This window comes from Anopheles darlingi, chromosome 3 (assembly GCF_943734745.1).
Source record: "Anopheles darlingi chromosome 3, idAnoDarlMG_H_01, whole genome shotgun sequence".
Taxonomy (NCBI): Eukaryota; Metazoa; Arthropoda; class Insecta; order Diptera; family Culicidae; genus Anopheles; species Anopheles darlingi.
The window spans coordinates 54,779,231-54,795,864 of NC_064875.1; the positions used below are offsets into that span (position 1 = coordinate 54,779,231).

A 16,634-nucleotide genomic window follows, 5' to 3' on the forward strand; every position below is an offset into this window, starting at 1 on the left:
TCACTTTTTCCACTGGCCCCCAAAAAACCGGAAAACCGACAAAAACCACGCAAAAACGGCCAACTCAAATAAAAAAATCGCGGAGCTTCGGGCGTTGCGCTTGTAGAGGACGCTAGTGTCGCTTAATAGTGTTTTTTTCTCGCTCTCGCACAAAAGAAAGAGCGAGAAAAGAAAAAAAAAATCTGAACTCCCTAAACCGTACGGTATAAACTATTTGACATCTCTACAGTGATGGTCGATGAAATATGAGTATTTTATCCAAAAAAAATAGAAACTTTTCATGGAAAATAACAATTATATCCGAAAAATGTGCTGCTTGGCACTGTATCTTTGTTTTGGTTTTAAGGTTAGGTTGAGGTTGTTTAGATTTTGCGGGAAATTTTGAACTGTTTTGAAGAATTTCGTAAGTTTTGTGAATTCCGTAATGAAGATAAAGATGATAAGGTGATAAGGATAAATGATTAACATCATTTGCAACTCCCGCCGTTGTTCCCGTGGAAAAAGTAAGCCTTCCCGACCTACAAACCGCAATATAACCCGTTCCGGGTTCAGAAATCGCTGGAAAACGGGAAACATTTTTTTAAATCTTGGAATTTTCTTGCGCAGGAAAAAACTCAGGGCGCTTATGATGTCGTCGGGGAGCGAGAACGAACACTCGGGCACGGACAGCTCCTCAGAACTGGACGCGTGTGGCCCGCGGTTTAACCCGTTGAGGGCACTCTACTCGGAGCGGACCAAAATTCCAACCACCCATGCCCGGCTTCACGATAACGTGCAAACTCTCGAAGCAAAACAGACGACGCTGGGCGGATTTGAAGAGCCGTTCGACGAGGATCGTCTCAAACAGATCCGGTCAGCGAACGCCACGAAGAAGAAGCTGCCGGCCGCGCACGAGATCCCCCAGAGACGCTTTCTCCCCTCGCAAGGTAAGAACAAATCGAAACGGAATTCCGCTTAAAGCTAACATTATTTTATTTCCCCCCGAAAGGACTCATCAAAGTGGAACGGCCACTGCGCTACCAGAAGAACCTGCTCAATCGCCTGGACAAGATCGCCGTCGGACCGCTCGCTGCGGTGAAACGGTGGATGGACACGAGGACACGTGTGCGCATCTACGTTCGCAAACAGCGCGGCATCCGAGGGCACGTGTCCGGCGTGATCGAGATGTTCGATCGACACTGGAATCTGGCGATCAGTGACGTGCACGAATCCTGGAGGCGTCGAAAGTACCGCTACTCAGAGATACCAGGACCACAGTTGGGCACACCGGCGGAGGACTGCAGCGAGCGATTGCGCCAACTAGGTATCACCTTACCTACCGTGAAGACGCGTAGTGCCGACAAAAAATATGTGATCTGCACCCGAACGGTGCACAAAATGTTAGTTCTGGGCGAACAGGTTGTCCTGGTCACGGCCGAACCCAAGACAACCGATCCAACGGTCGAACCTGCTCCTTGTCCTGCCATGTTTCTCGTTAATAAATAGAATCTTCTACCAAGCAAAGACCAATCCAAGACCAATCATTCCATGCCGGCATATCCGGTCAAGTCCGAAATATCCGGCTCGACCACACGGCCAGCGCGAGAGTGTAATGCCCTCGCGTCTTGCTTGTAATCTGCAGCCTCTCTCCCGGCCGCTGCCGCCGCCTCTCCCGCAAACCGAGAGCGAATAGATAAAAGGCCAAACGGACCGATAGATGAAGACGGAGGAGAAAGTTGAAATCATTTCACTTTTTACAAGCCACCGGAGTGGCTCCTTCCTACGCGCGCGCCAGAGTTGCACTGGTCTAGTCTGGTGTGGTCCACTGGGGTGCATTGGCCACCCCGGTAGCGAGTGGCTCTGGTGGAATGTATGATTACATCGTGTACGAGATCTTGTACGTACGGTTGGTTGTGGCAGGAAGGCGATGCTGCTGAGCTTCTTATGCTGGCCACCCCCTACCATTCCCTTGTCTTCTGTCCGTGTGGCCATTTCTAGCAGGCCATTGCGCTCGCCAAGCGCCAAGCGCCGACCGCCAACCGCCAATCGATCTTGCTGCCATTTGCCGTAGCTCCAAGGAACAATTAAAGACAAACGAGCGAAATGGGGGAATGGCCGAGACCGAACAATTGACGCACAAACCGGAACCGGACCGTCTGTGTGTGCGTGTGTGTGTGAACGCCGGGAGTTGACTACTTTTGATTTCAAACGGCCACAAATGGCTTAAGCCCCTTCTGTGCTCTCTATCTCTCTCTCTCTCTCATATTAACTGTTAACAAGAAACGGTTGGCATGCAGTGTTCCGGGCGGTTGCGAGTTCCCAAGTGCAGTTTGTAAAACATGCCACCACCCTCCATCGTGCGTTTACCGTTAGACCTATGCACTCCCCCCCACCATTCGCCGCCGGCCACGGTGATCTTCTCCATGCGATGATGCGTACGGGAACACTGCTGCAGGTGGTGCGAATCCTCCACTCCACATTGCGTGAACATGTAATAATGGTGGAGAGGGAGGAAAGCGAGAGAGAGGTGAGCTCCCATCAGCCGGCGAGAGGAAGGGAAAAGGTCATTTTTCCTTCGCTTTCGCTGGTTTTGTTTTGATCACGATCTTCTTCATCAGCAACACGTGAGTGCAACAAACTGTCCCCAGCGCATCATTAGGTGGAAAGGAAGCGGCTTGGGGTAGGGGAGAAGGGAGTGCAGCAACGACGATCACGACACGATGGACATGGAGATGATGATTGCTTCACAAGACGCTGCTGCTCAACGACGAGAAATGAAGAGAAGAGAGATAAGCGAAGCAGAGGAAACATGCCAGCCAGCCAGCCAGTCAGCCAGCATCTCAACGACCCCTTACGCTCTCGAGATTCGCATCGCGGGACGCGGGAGGAAGGGACTCAGGGAAGGCGCATTAGAAAGGGTGCTGGCCGAAGGGGGAGGCGACCATTGCACCAAAGTGCACTTGGAGTGCAGCAGCAGCAGCAGCAGCAGCATGGAAAGTGCTGCCACTACATGGAAAAGGGCATTGACACTGGACCGTAGGCGCGAAACCACTCAGCGCTGTAGGTCTGGTAATCGCGTTCGCTTCGCGCAGTTATACGAACTGTTACTAATTTTGAGACAAAAACGCAAAATGGCGTCATATTTTGTTTATTATTATTATTCCATAGCTCCACATAAATCACAATCGACGATCAATCAGCTGCATGCTGGAACCTGGCACAACACTCCACCACTTTCACTCTAAGACCGTCGACCGTCGTCGGCGGGCATTGAGTACTCCCCCGGGGGGGCCATTCTGGCCAACACGGGTGTTAAATTGAAATAAATTAAATAATTACATGCGCATGCGACATCGTAATAGCACATTCATGGCTATCTACCGCGCAATCAATCTCTGCGAGGGGTTTGTTTTTTGCTGCTGCTGCTGCTGTAATCCTGGCGCGTCGGAATAATCAACATTCCAGCCAGCCTCCTCAGGGCTTCTGTACGCGATCACGCGATGACGCCTGGTCCCCTCCTCCGGAAGCACTCCAACTACCCATAGACCACTGGCGTTCGACGACGACGACGACGACGACGACGACGACGACGACGACGACAAGATGCCGTTAGAACGAACCAACAACCGGATAGACAATATGCGATGACAACCCCGCGCGACAATGTTACGCTTTGACGGTTACAATTACAATTTTCGTTCGTAATGCGATCGATTAGTATTCTAATCGACCCATCGACCCTCACCGGACGATGGCGATGGTTACCCCCCCCCCTCCCTCCCTCGAGGGTGATTTATGTATCATTTCCCACACACACAGCGGCGCGCGATCCGATCCGATCGAGAGGGACTCACGATCGCGGGTCGTTATTTATGCAAATTGGCACGATGTTCAGGCCGTCATGCCATCGTCTCGTAGCGAGTAGCAAGCGGTGGACATGCGCTGACCCCGTCCACTGGTGACAGGTCGTTTGTCAGGGCAGGCCCAGGTCTGGCCCGGCCAAAGTCGGGTCTGGTCACCGGTCAGCGCATCGTGCGGAGAACCCTCCAGGAGTGGCTCCCGTGGAGTGGACCACAAATCTGTCTCACTACCTTCGATGACGTCTAGCCCAGCACTAGCAGGTATCGATTGCGAAGGCCAGTAATGGTTTTGCGGACCGCTTGGCGTAAACCTGTTGTTGCTGTTGTTGTTGTTGTTGATGCTGATCGCAAGACGAAATCGGTTTCCGGGGTGTTTACGAGGATCATTTCAATCTTGTTCGTTGTTTTTGTTTGTTTTTTCTTCTAGCAGTTGGCATCAATGCATTCTCCTGCTTGGTGTTGGTGATCGATCTCTAGATCATCTCGAGCCAGAAGCTCTAGTCGAGAAGAACGCAGAAAATCACCGCACGAGACGCAGTTCCACGAGCGTCGTTCTTTTGATCGTCCCCGAGAGCCAAAACAATGAACATAATTTTGGTGTTCCTAATGTGGCGTGTTGTGCAGCCGATGTAGCGGTTGTGATTTGGGCCCCCTCCCCGCCTCCGGGCCACCCCACCACCACCACCAGCGCGGTTATGTTGTCTTCCTTTTGTGGCCGCCGCTCGTGCTCACGGTCAGTTGGTTTCGACGGTGAATCCATTTCCTGATTCTTCGATCACCCCCCAACCCCCTCTGGGAGGGAGACCTTGGCCGTTTGTTGTTCCACTATCTCGCCACTCCGCACACTCGCTTCGAGACCCGCAGAGAACTGCAAAACTCCAAAAATGGTACGAATACGACGCAGCACCACACCGCGGTCCACACCTCATCGTCGTCGTCATCGTCATCGTCGTCGTCGTCGTGGTCGTGCGATCCCTCCTTCTCCTCCTCCTCCTTCTCCTCATTCTGCTCCTCCTAGAAACAGCGTTGATGAGGGGTACGATCAGCAAACGAAGGCAAGGAGGGGAGAGACTAGTTTGACCGTCAAACGGAATGGCGGTGAGCAACTTAAAATTTCAAGATCAACCCCCCCCCGGTGCCGTGCCGTGCCGAGCACCGCGATCACCCACCTCTCCTACCCTGCCATAAAACGAAACTTTCGTTAAGGTCAACCGTGGGGCCCACCGATGATGCTGCTGCTGCTGTTGCTGCTACGATGGCGGCGACCACCACAGCCGCTCAAAGCTCAACCCCATGACCATCACCGGAAAGCTTGGGCCAGAGTGCACGGGAGGAAGGGGCGGACTGACTGGTGGGTGGGTGAGGTGCTCTTCCCCGCCATTCAACTCACGCACCGCATCAACGACGACGTCGACGTCGACGACGACGTTCCGACCCGTTCACCCTGTTGTTGCTGCTGTTGCTGCTGTATATATGCAACCGCGAGTGGCGCGAGTGCTAGACCGATCGACTACCAGCACCACCACCACAGATCAACAACGGACCGAACAACGACCACACTGTGCACGGACACGGACGGTGGTGCCGGGCCTCACGGTCAACATCAAGGGAGAAACCTTGATCATGACGACGAACGGAGCGTGCCAACCCCCACCACGGGTGGGCCATATTACTACCGGCCAACCTTCTCTCCTTCTCCTCCTTCTTCTCCTTCTCCACACACGACACACGCACTCTCGATCTTGTCGAGCTGCTACTACTAGAGAGTGACGCCGAGTTTTTGGCGAATGACAGTAGAATTTGGGTAGTAGTGGTGGTGGTGGGGCTGCTGCTGCCAGTATCGCTACTACTACTGACACTACGACTATCGCCACTACTACCTCGTTGATGACGTCAGGATTGGTTTGGTGGCAGTCGCTGCGCTGTCACTGATCGATAGACGATCAGATCTTTCGTCAGACCAAACGATAACCTCTCATCCGTAGAGCTGGTGGATGGTGAGTGAGGAAGCGTGTGTGTGTGTGTATGTGTGTGTCAATCGCATCGCAGCGCCAATGATGACGACCTTGCCAGCATGCTCTCGATCGACAGGCGCACCGCCATGCGACGTCGAATCGAAGAACGATTACCATTACCTGTGTTGATAGGTAGCTACTATCCGCATGCGCGACGACAATGGAGGACAACGTGGTTTTTTGACAGCAAAAACAAAAAAAAAACTTTTGGACAACCGCGATCGACGATCGATCCTCGACGTACAGAGGAGTGAGGAATTGAGTGATTTACAATTCAAATGTCGCGATTGTCATCGCTTTTTCGCACACCGTACACACCAGTTTATGGCCAGTCGTAACAGAATGTGCAAAACCGCGCGGGTACGCATGAAAGCATGAAAGCACTAAAATGCACGACTTCGCGCTCACTAATGGCCGGGGCCCCGTAGGCGTTGTAGTGTTTAATGAAACAGATCTACTAAACCAACACCAACCGACGGCCACGGCACTCCCAACAGACGAGATTCCCTTTCCTTTTCTGTATCGACATTATCCGGGGCATTAAGGTAATTGCGAGGCACGACTTAGACTTAGGAAAGTTGAAAAAAAAACCAAACCAAACACCATGAGGTCCCATAAACGCAAGATTGCAATGATAGTTTGGCCGTCCGCGGTACAAATTAATAGCCTCCGGTGTGGGGGGTGTCTCACGGGGGGAGTAGCGCACCCTTACCTTTGTGGCGAGTAATGAGCGCGATAATTGATTCGAGGCAGCTGAGGGAACGCAGGTAACACTGTTGCTCAAACCAGAACAGCCAGATCGATCCGTCTAACTCCCTAACCGCGGTGACCGCTTGACCGGAGCGTAATCAATCGCTGTTCGACTTGGTTGCCGTTACCAGTTGCAGCTTACAATTAGTGCATAGATATGTATATTGTTTTACAGCATAACTGTTTTACCTTCAGTAGCACCATTTCGTCGCCAGTCGAACAGAATTCCGCTGGAACACGAGATGCACCGGAATGCCGAACGGTTAGAATTTTCGAAGGGGTTGTCTATTACCTTAAATGTCAGCCACACACACACAGAATATTAGGTCGTATTGGTATGGCTTCTTTTTTGGCCCAAAAAAAATGAACACAGCTTGTCTGGCGGAGGATACTTCCTTGCAAGCAAGCAGCCAGTACAAGGTCTCCGGTCCGGGCACATAAGCCTCGTCATGGGTCGTGGCATGGGCGTTCTGTAGTAGTAGTACCGAGGACTGTCAATCATTTTTTCGAGCCCCAGACACAATCCACACTCAGCTCCACCACCGCGCACCGGGTACGGAACTGGTTTTCACAAATTTTTGGTTTTCCTTTTTCGTGGTACTCGCCGCTGCCGTTTGGTGAATACTCGCGTCTCGGTGCGGCACGCGACGCGCGGGTTTTTGGTTTCGTTCCTGTTGAATGCCAAGGTAGAGGCCACACGTAATAGCCTAAGACGGTGCGACTCCTATTGTGCACCGGGGCGCATTATGTCACACACGATCGTGAATTGTGTGATCGATGGCAGTGACAACCTCTGACATACCTCGCCTGGTGTGTGTGTGTGTGTGTCAGGTAATAATACAACCGTTTATAGGCCCATAAATCGAACCCCAAACGGGAACGGGACTGGGGCTGGCCAGCGGGTTGGGTAAAACCCACGGAGAAACTTTCCAACCCGGAGACTCTCCTACGCTTGGGTGTCATTGGATTTTAATGATCCCTAGAAATGCATCGACATCCGTTTCGAATGCACTGCTCAGTAGTGGTAGCAGTAGTAGTAGTAGTAGTAGTACAGAAAGGTCCGTTGCGATGGGGGCAGAAAGCCAGAGACGATAAGGAAGTGCACGTCGTCTGCGTGTCAACAATGAGTCAATCATGCACTCCCATCGACCTTGACATTCCGACATGGATCCGCCGATGGATACTGTGCTGGATGAATGCAGTTGTGCTCTGACTGCTCAACCCCTCAATAAGCGTAACTTATCCAGAAGAAGGAAGAAACGCATTCGTTTGTTCGCCTACAGTGATGAGTAATGCGAGAAAATTAGAAGAGAGCACTTCTCGTGCACAGGGCAACAGCAACAACTCGGTGCAGCGGAACTGCGGAAGGCATACACCGCACTGTGCGTGCAACTTACGGTTCGCAGTGACAGTAGTAGGGCGTGATGTTCATGCTGCTCCGTCGACTCCCTGCGACTGACGCCGGAGAAGCGTCAGACCACTCGCCGGTTCTAATTTCTATTCTCGGTCCGTTACGCCACCGTCCGGGCCGGGCATTGGTGTGTAAGTGCGATGCCGCACGTCTTGTCCTTGCACTGCGCCCCGTGGATGACGCGACGAGCACCTCGGTATACTCGGTTTTGCTCTCCGGACAATCCGGAATCCGAAGCGCACCGAGAGCTGCTGATCAGAATGTCCCTGAATGCGTTGATTGCTATTGTCAACTCGTCGTCGACGTCTGTTCGAGAACACTAACAACGCACCGGGTAGCGACCATTTTTAGTACTTTTAGCACACTTGGTGGGAGGAGGGGCGAAGGAGCTGCGGGAAAAAAGGGCTATTAGCATAATTAGTTCTAATCGCAACGATCGCACCCGAGACTGCGACTGCGCGTGACAAATCGCACACACATACACACAGGACATGATGATCTGGCATCTGCTGAGCTGAGCTGAGGGATCGTTTCGCAAAAGAAAAGGAATTGCAATAGGCCACTAGCACGAGTGCTGCATTGTTTCAGCGAGTGAGCTATTTGTTATTGGACAGTGCGAACACCTCAATCTAAGCGGAAAAAAGAAAAAGTTGTCTCGAATGTCACGCACACCATACGGTGGAGACGTAGTTGATGCTTCATTCTAACTAACTTTCTCTTTTCAATTATCGAACAATTTTACAAAAACGAAATGATTCAATTAGGAATTAGAATGGCCGTGCGGATGCCGTAATGATGATCACTGACAAGTTGACATGTCGAATGACACAGTGCATATTTGAATTGAAAATCGAAGTCAATTTATTCAAAGCAGCTTCTACCGCTTCTACCGCTTCCACTGCCACTGATCTTGAAGGCATATCCTCGGCTCAGATCCGATCGTTCTTCCTTCCCCTTGAACCGGAGAGCCTCGCCTATCGACCGGATGCCTAGGTGCCGTCTCGAGGGTCAATGCAATAGAATAGAAAATTTATCATCTCGCATCACATTATCCAATCTGTCGTAGAGGAGGGTTAGAGGAGGAAGGAGATCTAACACTCTTACAGCTCACGCGAGAACTCCGAGCCTTAGATCAACACACTCCGCGCCCTGACCCTGACTGCGTTGTCGTCGTCGTGGTCGTCGTGGTCGTCGTGTGTAGTGATCATCGCACGAGTCAAAGCCAAACACTCATTGACCGGTGCACGATCGCTTCCGGTTCCGCTCGGGTGGCCCTTCTCAAGGATCGGTCGAGTTTCCTTGAACCTTAGGCTGTTGTCGACGCGCGCATACTAAGCTCGAAGCTCGAGGCTCTAAGCTCTCTTCCGTCCTGTCCACCGCCCCCCGGTGGGTGTCACCAAGGTGTCGATCAAGATGCTGCTGCTGCTGCCATTGTGCTACCGGCGGTGGCGGTGTGACTAATGTATGGCTTTGATTCGCCCATGATTCGATCGTTCCGCCATCACTGGTCAGCAAGCAAAACGAATTTAATGTGTGCGTGCGTGCGAGTGTACTAATTGCACGCCGAAAGGCGAAAACATGGGGAGTGCAACGGAGTGCAGGAGGAGCAGGAATGGTGCAAAATAGCAAAAAATGAAGGGGATCCCACCCACCCACCCACCTCCCAAAAAATGCCCCCCGTGCCGCTCCTTGCAGTGTAGTAGTGGCGCGAGAATGAAAACAAAAAGCGTTTTTACACGTTCACGCGTGCGTTTCGCGCAGAAGAACCGGTTTGCGGCTCAGCTAATCGATTCTCCGCTCCGCTCCACCACCTCCAACGTTCCCCACCAACGAGGCAGTAGTTGTCGTCGTCTGGCAGTCGCCGCTACGATCGCTTCTGTCTCGCAAAAGCGCGCGACGCGATGCGAGATCGCTCGATCTCGCGCGCACGCTAGACGGGGGTCTCTCCGACTTCGATGGAGGGAAGGTGGTAGCGGTGGCGCGATATTGCCCTTGACAATGTATTTGGCCCTGATCAATTCAATGCTAAGCACGCGATCATAGCACCACCACGATCACTCGCCTGTTGCTGCTGCTGTTGCCTCTGAGATTCCTTCGAGTGGCGCGATCACGAATTACGAGCAACTATATTCCTCGATCGATATCGATTGAAACGCGAGACGCGCTAAGACGTCGACGAGCCTTTTTACCGAAGAGTGCTGTGCCCATCGATCGATATATACACACTGCACCGTACCGTTTATTGCTGCTCGACGATCGCTATCGAGACGAGATGGTTTTTGTGAGTTTCCACTAACAACAGTAAGAAAACGCAGAAAAAAAACCTAACGCTCACACTACCCCACCGGTTGGTGGAGAGGTGAGGTGTGAATTCCACCATGGCCACACAACGCACCACACACCACGCTATGTGTGTGTCTGTGTGCGTTTTTTACACGCGAAGGCGAGCGAACAACGCTTCTAATCCAGGAAGTAAATATAGTATATCGCCGGCACCACCATCCATCCATCGGTGGTGTCCGCATCGTGTTTTGTTGTTTCGGACCGAACCACGAACGGGCCGCGAGCACCCGTACAGTGCTGTATATTAGTGCTTGTGAGCGAGCGAGCGAGAGAGGATGCAGCGTTTGAAGCGTTCGAGGAATGGAGAATGCAATTTTTTGCCCCGTTCAAGGAAACTTATTACTAAGGGGACTAAACGCCCTCCTACCCGTCTAATGGCGATAGTCGTTGTGCCGAGTGCACCGAGAAAGGCCCTCACTACTACTACACGGGTACACCGCAGAGTCATCATTTAAAATGGTGATCCTCTGCGTGTACTACCGACACCGTCAATGGCGTGCGCTTCGTGTACCGAGATCTGAGCTGTCTGAGCATCCTTCAACAATGCACCAGGAGAGCGCATGAGTAATATAGAGCCGAGTGAGAGAGAGAGCGAGGCGCAGTTGGAATTGATACACTAACTACGTTCCTGCGTTGGTTCCTGCGAGGCGCTCCGGATTGTTTTCTGGAAAGACCACTGACAGGAGCAGGATGGCGGGGCCGAGTGAAAGGGATGAATTACTTTACGAGCAAAAACAACAGCATCCAGTCGCGCGACGACGAATGACGACATCGGAGACCGGCGAGTCCAGTTCGCGGGCCTTGGGCGCGAAATGACACACTCTCATCCCCATCACCGCCCATACTTCCCGCTGATTGACACACTGATGATTTATGATATTTATGACGGACGCTTGCACGCTTTGCATGCGGTGAATGGTGACAATCACCACTCCCGATCGCTTGCCCACCGGCCATGTCCTTTCAGTCTCGCCCGGGACCAGCGTCAGCCTGCGAAAAGGCCATCGGAATGGTTTGAACCGGTAGCCGAGCGTAACACCCTTTTGACAGGACCTTGATGTAGGCATCCTTATCAACCAACCCCGCGGGGGCAACGAGTGTGGTCATCTCAGGAGTTAAATTTGATCCCTTGCAAAGGATAGCGAATTGATTGATGGTGTGCCGATGGTGCACCGATGCAGACAGAAGGTGTGCACTATTGTTCTTCGAATGTTGGTGTGAAATGAGGAAGATTGGTGAAACAATTGCTGTTTTATGATGCCGGATGTATGCTTCGATAGGTTTAAGTGGCATTTAGTTCGGAGATTTTGCATATTCAATAGTGTAGCCTTTTTTTAGTTGGTGGAAAAAATCAGTGATGGCCAAGGATGAGGATGATATTTATGCGGTCTGAATTAATTACTTGATTACCAATCCGAGATGAATTCTATTTTTGGTCAATTTGAGAGAAATCAAGTTAAATTATATTCTTCTTCTGAGAACAACAGAATGAAGGCCATCTGAACGGCCTTAATCTGAACCGCATCCATAGTAAACTTTTGCACAGTAAACTAATGGTTTTTCAAAAAAAAAAGTGAATATTTATTTGTTTGCTTGTTGATGTCCAAAAAAAAATACATATGGAAATGGTTGAATTGCTTAAAATTTAAAAAAAAAACATGACCATTGCTATTTTCAATACAAATCTGCATGGACAGTGGAAGTAAGCGCAAAAGATTTACGAATTTTTAGAATTTACGAGCAATCATTTCCAAGACTAAAAAAGAAAACTTATGCAAAACCGAAAAAATAAGTCTTATTTGTTAATTGAAACACTCAAGAAACAAAATGTATTGTTCTTCCGCTTTTTTTTCTATTTGTATCTCCACGCTGTGCCTATTCATATAATTAATCCGTTCGTCCAATTTCCCTAAACCAACATTAAATAATTGCTATTATCAATATGCATTGCATTAACACTCCCAAATAGATGCATTAAAAAAAGGCTACGATCAAACAGCTCACCCACAATGATTAACACTGATCATCGGTACGCATGCAAATCATTAATGACAACAATTACAAGCCAATATCGATGCCAGTACCCAGCTGGCTACTGGCCGATCATTTGTAACAAAGTGAGAGGGTGGTGGTGGGCTGGACTGGGTGGAGAAGAATCAACAATACAGATATGCAAATGCGCGCCGGTTGTTGACTCACACAACAACCGCGCTGTTGTCGCTATCTTGTCGATCTAATGGCCACCGGTCCCGTTTGTCCCGGTTCCGTCGGCTCAGTCAACCTGGCTGCTGACAGATGACGCGGGCACGCGGAATCTCCATTCGAGTCTGCCATCCCCTCCCCGCACCTCACACCCCTCATCCCCCTCACAGTGTGCGATGCAAAAAGACAGCCGCGAGCATACCGGCATTGCCCCCGTCTGATCTATTTCTGTCCATAGAGAGAGAGAGGGGTGGGTGCAAGAGTGGCCCAGGGGTGGGCGGAGAGGGATTTGAATCCCGTGCACGTTGTTCCCGGTTGCTGTTGGCGTAGGTCCCGCGGGATGCAAACCAAACACACAGACGCACGCATGAGTGTGAGTAAGTGGCGCGTCATGGGGGGTTGTGACTGTTGTGGGGGAACGGGATCAGCAGGGAACACACACACACACAGAGTCACGAACCCGAACCTATCCCAACTCCAACGAGGCGACGTCGCCGACGCAGCAGCAGATCATCGCCAACCAGAAAACCCGCGAGCAGCGCGAGAAGCGATTGAAGCGGATAGTGAGACTACACGAGGCAGTCTCGAGGCAGGGAATCTCGAGGAAAACTAGATTCTTTTGCGAAAATGCTTCGAACTTACCCTTTACGTCAATTTGAGCCAAAAATGGACTCATTTTTGAGGATGTTTTTTGCTAACGAAACCTTTCTTCTGAATATTTTTGCGTGAACATTATATTAAACTACAAATTTTGAAGAATATGTGGTCGTAGTTTGAGGAATATTCGCATAAAACTACAACCAAGGTATTTATTTTCAGTAAAATGTGTCTTAGAAATACTCTCTTTGCGGTACCCAACGCTTAAGCGGAATTATCTTAGATATAAAAATCAATGCTGTCTAGTTAGAAAAGGTTTTCAGTTTGTCCCGTAAACTGTGTTGTTAAATTTCATTTTTTACCATTTTTGGTAGCATTTTTGAAGTTCGGAAAAATCTGTTTTGCATAAGTATAAAAAAAGTATCAGTAATTCGAATTAAAACTCGACGAAGCTACCTGGCAAATAGAGAGCAAATAAAGTGTTTAAAATGTCAAAAGACTCTAGTCCAGTATTGCTAATGTTACGATGAACACGGCATTGATATCGTAGGTTTTGGGAACACTGCTTCAAAATACCAAGAGAACAATGGAAGAGGCGCAATTTTTCAAGAATCAATATCTTTGTCAATTTTAATTCCAATATTGATCCAATATTTTTGTACAATACGCCTGAAGGGTAACAACATTCATAAGAAATGTACAAAATAAAATTGAGTTAAAAAATTGTGTCCCTAAGTCCTGTCCATTGTTTTTGGAACTTTAAAAAGATTTCACTAAACCGACACGACACTCTAGACTCAAGCAATTCAACAACGCTTGCTATTGATCACGTTTTGTTCAGGTGATGAGGATGCATACGGTTCTGTTCCCTTCCTCTACCACCACCGCTTGACTACCTCGCGCCATTTCTCCTCTAATCCCATTAGCCATCGGTCCGCCTGGTTTTCGTTCGTAAACATGATGACAAACCTTCGGGGCCGGCGGGACCGACAGCATGTGCTACCGAACGCACATGTACATCAATATCGGTGTGGACACACGCGGAATCAAATTGACCGCCATGTGACCAGCTAGTTACACCCGCTGCTGCTCCCCGCTAATACGAGATCGGGCCCCAACTCGACGCCACGGTAAGCCTTTGACACACGCTTTGTGCAGATTATCATCGAAACAACATGTTCTCATCTTTTCGCCCCCCAAACCGGGGACGCAACATGGCGTCAATTAGACAGCCAGAGAGCCAGAAAGAGAGAGAGAGAGAGAGAGAGAGAGAGAGAGAGAGAGAGAGAGAGAGAGAGAGAGAGAGAGAGAGAGAGAGAGAGAGAGAGCTTCGATAGCGAGCTTCGCAGAGAAATGGTCCGATCATCACGTGCGACAACCATTCCATGCCCGCGGCTATTTTGGTCCGGGGCCTCATAGGCGACCAGCATGCCGCCTGCCCGAACCTAGCTATTATGCTGGCTGCACGTTTGTGTAACAACGCGAACCCCCGGCGATATGCTGCACCTTTTTCGCATAGCGTGGCAACGACGCATTGTTTGGTATTCGCGCGAGCAGTAAACGCGCACAGTTTGCTTCCAAGTCCCAAGTCCAGGCCGATAAACATCGCCCTCGGTTGAGCGTTGAGCGGGAAAGGTTGTCTCCTGCTGCTATCCGCCTTGCGAAAGTAGTGCCAACGTTATCATCGCCACGGCACGTATTTGGTTGTGCGGACGCCGCGCGGTCCGGCCACAGTTCAACCGAAAAGGAGCACGCATTTTTGTGACTTCGTTTCTGCACTTTTCTGATACCACCGCTGGTTCGCTGATACCGAAAAGGAGCGAAATGAGCGTACAGAGAGGTGATAAACATTAACCCCCCCCCCCCCCTGGTTGGGTTTTGACACTTTATCCGATGGAAGCGAGCGTGCGAAATGGACGCAGGACGCACTATCAGGCGTTTCAGGCCGTTTTGTCTTGGGCTGGTTGCACAGTAAACTCAGAATAAATGTATAATTTTCCCGTTTGACCTTCGTTTACACACACGGGAGAGGGAGAGGGAGAGAAAAGGAGATCAAATAACCGACGCAACACGTGACTGAAGTCGAAACAAAAGGCGTGCTGGATAGAGAGAAGAGAAGATAGAAAAGGGATGCTTTCATCGAGCAACGGCAACCCCCTTTTCCACACTATCTATACATATTGTTTTACCGGTAGGTCAATGTCAACAGGTGGATGCCCCATACCCCCCCCAAAAAAAACCATCATCACCACTTCACCCTAAAATGGTGCGAAGAGGTTCACTAGCAACCACCCACTTTCAAGTTCAACCCCAACCCCCAACCCCATATCAACCGCATGCATCGTGGAAGTGGAGAAGAAAGCACCAAAACGGTCGTCGTCTCTTCGACCGAACTTCAACACTTGTTGGTGGGGGGAAAAACGAGGAAAAGAAGAGGAAACCAAAACCAAACACTAGCAACAACAAGTTCATCGACTCCGATGCACACACACACACGCACGCACGCACGCGGGCTCCGGTTTGGCACGCTCCGGTTCGCCAGAGCTTAAAGTGAAAAGCAAGTTGATATGGAAATGAGCCCCAATACGCGCCCGAATGGGGGGACAGAATCCAGCTCGAAAGAGCGAGAAAGAGAGCGACACGATCGAGGCCCCCCGACTCGCTCGTTCGTTCGCTGATCTCGAAGATCTCGTCGTGGCGAACCGCGATGAAGAAGGGCTCGAAACGTTCCCCCGGCTCCAAGGGGAGGGGGTTGCCTCTCATTATGCACTTTGCATTCAAATTTCCATTTCATCGAACTCTCTCATCGCCACTTTCTTCGTTCGCGGTCGACTCTCACTCTCACTCAGGGGTTTTGGTTTGTTGTTGGTTTTTTATTTTTGGTTAAGGGGTTTTGCTTTAGCAAATGATCTATCTTCTTGACGAGACACTGTTTGCTTATCAGGCCTCTGCAGCAGCCCTCCCCAAAAAAGGCATAGTTTTCGGTATGTAATGTGGTATATCATAAACAAAAGGGCGGGCTTAATGATGGTCTCCTCCTCCTGGTATATATGATTGTTATGTTATCTTCGGCTAACGATCCGATGCTGCCACCTGTTTAGGGTTTTTGTTGTTCCAAACAACCATTTTCCACTTTCCTTCCACACTCGCGCCTTATTTGATAAAAATATAACGGATTTTGATGTTTAAAAGCTGCGCTTTTCAATTGAAGCATCGCAGCACCCCCGAAAAAACCAAAAAACAAACGCACTTGAGCGAAAGACTTCCGTGGAGATGCTCAAGCAGAAGAAAAAAAACCAATCTTCATCGAGGATCCATCCATCGAACTCCCGAGACCGGCCACTTGGCGCCACATCATCGTGCCGAACACCGGTGCGTATCGAGCTCTTATCACCCGGCGGCCCAATCAGTGACCAAGTAGTGTGCTTAAAAAATGTTTCAAATTTTCCTCCCAGATCCTTCCAATTTTTCTTTCCA

The 16,634-nt window shown here is 50.2% G+C and overlaps 2 protein-coding genes across 2 annotated transcripts in view; one reads left to right on the forward strand and one right to left on the reverse strand.

Moving 5' to 3' along the window:
- The window catches only part of LOC125954976 (ecdysone-induced protein 74EF), a 221,973-nt gene that overhangs the window by 171,006 nt on the left and 34,333 nt on the right, over window positions 1–16,634 (reverse strand).
- LOC125955076 (U7 snRNA-associated Sm-like protein LSm11) lies at window positions 373–1,494 on the forward strand. The gene is made up of 3 exons (XM_049685928.1): window positions 373–503; window positions 607–926; window positions 989–1,494. The coding sequence occupies exons 2-3, from the start codon at window positions 626–628 to the stop codon at window positions 1,483–1,485; spliced, it is 798 nt and encodes a 265-aa protein (XP_049541885.1). The 5' UTR covers window positions 373–503; window positions 607–625; the 3' UTR covers window positions 1,486–1,494.

Bases quoted from the DNA above. Each gene is read 5' to 3' on its own strand.
- LOC125955076 (XM_049685928.1), top strand. From the start codon at position 626: ATGATGTCGTCGGGGAGCGAGAACGAACACTCGGGCACGGACAGCTCC. The intron at 927-988 runs GTAAGAACAAAT...TCCCCCCGAAAG, and splicing joins ACGCTTTCTCCCCTCGCAAG to GACTCATCAAAGTGGAACGG.